The sequence below is a fragment of the Puccinia triticina genome, chromosome 8A (genome assembly GCF_026914185.1).
Source record: "Puccinia triticina chromosome 8A, complete sequence".
Taxonomy (NCBI): Eukaryota; Fungi; Basidiomycota; class Pucciniomycetes; order Pucciniales; family Pucciniaceae; genus Puccinia; species Puccinia triticina.
Genome location: NC_070565.1, coordinates 1321828 through 1328653, shown reverse-complemented (window position 1 = coordinate 1328653; position 6826 = coordinate 1321828). Strand labels below are relative to the sequence as shown.

Below are 6826 nucleotides of genomic sequence, written 5' to 3'. Positions count from 1 at the left end.
TAGTGCCTCCGCCAAGCTCTGCACTATGAATAGTGCCTGCGCCAAGCTCTGCACTATGAACAGTGCCTCCGCCAAGCTCCACCACTATGAATAGTGCCTCCGCCAAGCCCTGCCACTATAATTAGTGACTCCGCCAAGCTCGGCCACTATGAAAAATATTCATCCTGGCACTATTCATAGTGGCGGAGGCACTATTCATCATGCCGTTGGGGCGCAGTGGCCAACTGTGCCGCCAAAAAAACTGCATGTAAAACGGTGCACGCCAACTTTTGACTATATGCACGCCAAAAAAGTGGCGTGCAACGCCTGTACGCCAAAAAAAATGGTGTGGAGGGTTTGTGCACGCCAAAATTCTTCCAAAAAAAGAGTATTTTTGGCGTGCAGGGCCACGCACGCCAAACAAATGGCGTGCACTGCTCCTGTACGCCAAAATAAATGGCGTACAGGCGTGCACGCCACTTTTTTGGCGTGCATCTAGTCAAAAAGTGGTGTGCATTTAGATTGACCCTATGTAAATAGGGACTGAGGCGTAACAGGGGGTAAATGAGTGATACCTGTCTTGGGGTATTTCATGTGTACAGTAATATTACAATGTATTGTAATCTTACTGTTTGCACGTAACTTAACTCTTATAACAACAGTACATTATGGTAGCTTTATTTAACTATGGTTATCTGTAATGTGATGTATAACAAGAGTACATTCTTAAGCTTGTATCTAATGATATACATATGTAATAAAGGTGTAAAGGAATGTACTATAAGTAATGTGAACAATTGCAGGTACTTGGTACGTGTAAGGTACTGTGACATGTACTCTGTGGCTGACAGTAACTGTAATTCAACAAGAACATCCTTGCTGAGTTTTTCAAAGTTCCTGAAGACCTCTCGGTGCACAAGTCAACCCCAGACCTACCACTTCCTCAGTTGGTGGCATGTGGTGCAGTCAGATCCTCTGTGGGGTCATCAGAGGAGCACTAGAAATGGTCATCATTGTCCCAGTTTTCAATTGAATGCTGATTGTTATGCTAATCAATATTGGTTGTTCTCCAATTCCTCACACGTTGGCATTGCCATATAATTAGCTGAATTTGTCTTAGATGTACTTTGTGGCAAAGATACAACAGATACCACATTTAGACTGATAAAGTACTTGGACAATGAATTTCCCCAAGGAGATGATTGATTTCAATAAGTTTATTCCCGCCTAAGTGGTCATTATTCTATAAAGCAGGTTTAAAGACTTCGCTAGAGGCCAAGACAGCTCTGGTAAAACAAATTGAAGTTCAGGAAAACTTAAAGAGAGAGAGAGAAGGGGTAAACTAAGTGGAATTATCTCTTGGTATAAACTGGTAGCATTTGTGATAAACCTAGTCTGATGGTTTTTTGAAGTATCAAAAGCTTGCCTTATCTGCATATATATATCAGCTCTGAATGTGTTTATCTTGAAATTTCAAAGAGTTTTTTCTGGAACAGTGAAATGGTCTGGCAGCATTTTTTTCTGGAACAGTGAAATGGTCTGGCAGCATTTGGTGTTGTTTTTGAGTTCTACCCTATTTTGCCCCGACCACGGTATCCTGAGCTACCTCCAGAATACACAACTGCAGTTCCACCATCATCAGAACCTCCTACAAAGTGGTCCCAGAGGAATGCTAAAACCACAATGACAACAATTCCCAGCGTAACGCCACCTGCTATCAACCAACGACAGGTATTAACGCTCACTCCCCGACTTTGGGTTTGAACACTTGTGCGGGCGGGGATCGCAATGGCGTGTGTTTGCGTCCGACCTTCGGAAACAGTGAGATCCGTCGAAGCTTGGTTTTTCAGCTAACGGTGCACAAAAGATAATTCAACATCAACCCGACCATGACTCCGAATGAATCATCGATCCGTGAGGACAGCTGACCTGAGGAGCATGATGGTAAGCCAGTCTGTCGTAAAATGCATTGTCCGACTCATCCACACCCTGCACGATGCTGGAGGTTTCTTGGCCTGATCTAATGTCGATACTATGGTCTTGATGCGATGGAAAGGCGGGAGACGCTGGCGCCTCGGTCAATTCTAGCTGGAGCCTTTCTTCCCGACGCAATGGATGGATGGGATGCTCATTTCGATATGCCGCTGGATTTGAACGCTCCAGCGGTCCGAAACCTCCCGCGGAATGCTCGGGCACTTGCATGGCAACATATTGGCCAATGATCTATTCATGCAGACGAGGTTAGTTTGGACCTGCCCAGATAATGAATAAAACTGAGACATCCAAACAGACCAGAAAAAGCAAAAAAACAGACGCCATGATGAGGAGCTTAGAGGGTTTTTTCTAAGGACCAATGTGGGCAACAGACAAATTGACCAAATTATCTCCTTTTATAAGCGCTAGAAGTGAAAAATCAGCCTGCACCGTGGGTGCGCAGGTGTGTTTGTGTATCCGTCACATTGAAGCCGTCCAGACTATTGTCTTGATTACACTTGATCTCCTCCCATATGCGTATTTGATATGTAAAATTACAGTTTTTAAACCCGGCCTGTTTTAAGTTTTGGATAGTGTTGGCCTCATTCATCATGAATTTACAGAAGTTTTATTGAAGTGCTGAGGCCCTGTTTGGCAGCGTCATTATTACGCAATAAATAATTGGAGCATGCCCCTTTACATTATGTAAAACACCATTTTTGGGCCTGATCTTTTGAAAGTAAACTATCAAGCTTTATGACAGCTTACTTTCAAAATACTATCCTGAAAAAATGTTTTTTACAATATGTAATGGTATTGCATTTTGAACATTATGCTGCGTAATATGACGCTGCCAAACAGGGCCTGAGTTTTTTACAAGGAAACCATTACAGTATGTATCTGTGAGGCAGTTAAAGTAAGATATGCCGAGTTTTTTGCACACCCAATCAAACCCGCAGTTTCAGTAAGAACCTACTGCTCGGCAAACCCTGCAGGGATTCTCCCCCGGAAAGCCTTTGGAAAAAGGCCTCATTGATGCTGATTTCATTGTACCTAGTCCTCATTTTGTCTGAATCTTAATGTGGCGCTGAGTTTTTTTACAAGTAGTTGGCACCAGTGACTAGTCATCCAAGTGGGTAGTTTGAATAAATATCTCCAAGGGGTTTTGAGTAGAATATTGGAGGACTTCCCTTTGATTTACACGGCCGTGTAAAGTCAGATTTGGCACTTGTAAAGCCAGATTTTTACACCCTGGTTTTACACGCACTTTTCAGCGGCTAGATCAAACCAGAACATCCGGCTCTTGATGGCCGGTACAGACCGGTCATCGAGAGTACACAACCCTCCTGATAGCTGGTCTGTACCGGCCATCCAGAGTACACAACCCTCTCGATGCCCGGTACAGACCGATCGTCGAGGGGACTCAACCCTCTCGATGCCCGGTACAGACCGGCCATCAAGAGTACGCAACCTTGATGCCCGGTCTGTACCGGTCATCGAGAGGATTCAACCCTCTCAATACCCAGTCTATACCGGCCATCGAGAGGATTCAACCCTCTCGATGCCCGGTATAGACCGGCCATCGAGAGTACGCAACCCCCTAGATGCCCGGTCGAGACGGGCCATCGAGAGTACACAACCCTCTCGATTGCCGGTATAGACCGGTCATCGCGAGGACATAGCCCACTCGATGACCGGCCTGTACCTCGAGAGGACACATCCCTCTTGATGGCCGGTACAGACCGGCCATTGAGAGAGAGGGCACCATCCTCTCGATGGCAGATCTGTGCCGGTCATTGAGAGGACACAAACCTCTCGATGGCCAGTACAGACCGCTCATCGAGAGTACAAACCCCTCTCGATGGCCGGTACGGACCTGTCATTGAGAGGGTACATCTGTACCGGCCATCGAGAGGGTTGAGTCCTCTCGATGACCGGCGGTGTGTCCTCTTGATGGCCTACCCTCTCGATGCCCGGTATAGACCGGTCATCAAGAGGGATGTGTCCTCTCGATGGCTGGTACGGAGGACACATCTGTACCGGGCATCGAGAGGACACTCGATGACCGGTCCGTACCGGCTATCGACTGGCCATCGTACTCTCGATGACCGGCCTGTACCCGCCATCAAGAGGTTGTGTCCTCTTGATGACCGGTCTGTACCGGCCATCGAGAGGGTTGTGTCCTCTCGATGACCGGCACAGATCTGCCATCAAGAGGGTGGTGCCCTCCCTCTTGTTGGCCGGTGTATACCGGCCATCGACCGGGCATCGAGAGGGTGTGTCATCTCGGTACAGGCCGGGCATCGAGAGGGTTGTGTACTCTCGATGACCGGGTGAACAATGCGAAGTTGCTGGAATCCTGGGGTTGTAAATCTGGCAGGTATTCTGGCATCTCAAGCCTGCGGAACAGCTTCTAAAGCTAAAAATTACAAGGTGAGTCAGATCTGGCTTTACAAGTGCCAGATCTGACTTTACACGGCCGTGTAAATCGAAGGGAAGTCCTCATTGCTGGTTGATTGCTAAATTAACACAAGTCCCCCCAATGGGAGGCTTACTGTGACTGGTGGAGAAGCCTTCCCTCCTGCAGGGTGGGGCTTTGATCTACTTTGATATTAAGGGGTTTCAAAGTTGGCCAGATGCGACTTGCATGCACTTTTGCAAGTCAGTGGAGGACTTCCCTTTGATTTACACGGCCGTGTAAAGTCAGATCTGGCACTTGAAAAGCCAGATCTGACTCACCTTGTAATTTTTAGCTTTAGAAGCTGTTCCGCAGGCTTGAGATGCCAGAATACCTGCCAGATTTACAACCCCAGGATTCCAGCAACTCGGCATTGTTCACCCGGTCATCGAGAGTACACAACCCTCTCGATGCCCGGCCTGTACCGAGAGGACACACCCTCTCAATGGCCGGTATACACCGGCCAACGAGAGGGAGGGCACCACCCTCTCGATGGCAGATCTGTGCCGGTCATCGAGAGGACACAACCCTCTCGATGGCCGGTACAGACCGGTCATCGAGAGGACACAACCTCTTGATGGCGGGTACAGGCCAGGCATCGAGAGTACGATGGCCAGTCGATAGCCGGTACGGACCGGTCATCGAGTGTCCTCTCAATGCCCGGTACAGATGTGTCCTCCGTACCAGCCATCGAGAGGACACATCCCTCTTGATGACCGGTCTATACCGGGCATCGAGAGGGTAGGCCATCAAGAGGACACACCGCCGGTCATCGAGAGGACTCAACCCTCTCGATGGCCGGTACGGATGTACCCTCTCAATGACCGGTCTGTACCGGCCATTGAGAGGGGTTTGTACTCTCGATGAGCGGTCTGTACTGGCCATCGAGAGGTTTGTGTCCTCTCAATGACCGGCACAGATCTGCCATCAAGAGGATGGTGCCCTCTCTCTCGATGGCCGGTCTGTACCGGCCATCGAGAGGGATGTGTCCTCTCGAGGTACAGGCCGGTCATTGAGTGGGCTATGTCCTCGCGATGACCGATCTATACCGGCAATCGAGAGGGTTGTGTACTCTCGATGGCCGGTCTCGACCGGGCATCTAGGGGGTTGCGTACTCTCGATGGCCGGTATAGACCGGGTATCGAGAGGGTTGAATCCTCTCGATGACCGGTACAGACCGGGCATCAAGGTTGCGTACTCTCGATGGCCGGTCTGTACCGGGCATCGAGAGGGTTGAGTCCCCTCGACGATCGGTCTGTACCGGGCATCGAGAGGGTTGTGTACTCTGGATGGCCGGTACAGACCAGCTATCAGGAGGGTTGTGTACTCTCGATGACCGGTCTGTACCGGCCATCAAGAGCCGGATGTTCTGGTTTGATCTAGCCGCTGAAAAGTGCGTGTAAAACCAGGGTGTAAAAATCTGGCTTTACAAGTGCCAAATCTGACTTTACACGGCTGTGTAAATCGAAGGGAAGTCCTCCAGTGTTCAAGTTCATTCTTGAACACCAAGTTGCAAAAGTTCATGCAAGTCACATTGTACTACACCCCCCCAGGCTTCTTGAATATTTTTTTGGAGTGTTGGTGCTCAAGAAAAGCCTTGAACACCAACTTGCAAAATTACATGCAAGTCATGCATGGCCAACTTTGAATCCCCTTATTATTGCAAATTTTATGCGGGAGCAGAAAGCTAGTTTGTATGGGAGTTATTTAGAATTTTTATAGCTCCTCCCCCAGCCTTGCCAAATTTCTACCCCTGATGAAAATTATCCTACATTAATTTATCTACAATTGGAGTGCGCAAAGAGTTTCCTGCAGTGTGCAAAGTCAGTCCGTATCTCTATATTCACCATCCATTCATATTTTTTTTAAAAGATGAAGAGCTTTCAAGTCTTCCAAATGAGGCTCCGCCGTTTTATGAGTCCAGGAATCATTTTTCTGGCTTCAAGACAGATAAGTGGCTCAATTTTGTCACAAGCATGGAGCCTACAGCTTTTTCTACTCGCCTTTTCTTGTCATTTTTGGACTATTGTGTAGCAGATCCTTTCTCCTCCTGCTTGAATCAATAGGAAACTCATGAGCCTCTCCTGCGGAAAGCCCTCCAGGAGGGTTCCCCGGACCCTCTGTTTGAGGGGATTTGCTAAGCTAGGTTTTATTGTACTCTGCCAATTACATCTGCAGTTCCTGCACCTAAACCTAGAAAATGAGATTCTCAGCAAGTGTAGTTTCTCTGCCTCACAGTATATACCACTCAGCATAAAACAATTCTCCCACTTTATGCTGTGCAGAAACTCTAATTTAATTTGTGTGTAAGGGCAGCTCATTCATGACAGAAAGGATAAAACAGTCATTAATCTAGCTAGACCACTTGGAAATCAAATCTTGGATTAACTAGTCAAAGAGAGGAGTGTGATCAGG

At 47.8% G+C, this 6826-nt stretch overlaps 1 protein-coding gene across 1 annotated transcript; it reads right to left on the bottom strand.

The window, feature by feature from the left end:
* Nucleotides 1–1547: 1547 nt before the first annotated feature.
* Nucleotides 1548–2181, bottom strand: PtA15_8A140 (uncharacterized protein; the record flags this gene model as incomplete). The annotated part of the gene is made up of 2 exons (XM_053171540.1): nucleotides 1548–1829; nucleotides 1909–2181. The coding sequence occupies 2 exons, from the start codon at nucleotides 2179–2181 to the stop codon at nucleotides 1548–1550; spliced, it is 555 nt and encodes a 184-aa protein (XP_053022793.1).
* Between the last annotated feature and the right edge of the window lie 4645 nt (nucleotides 2182–6826).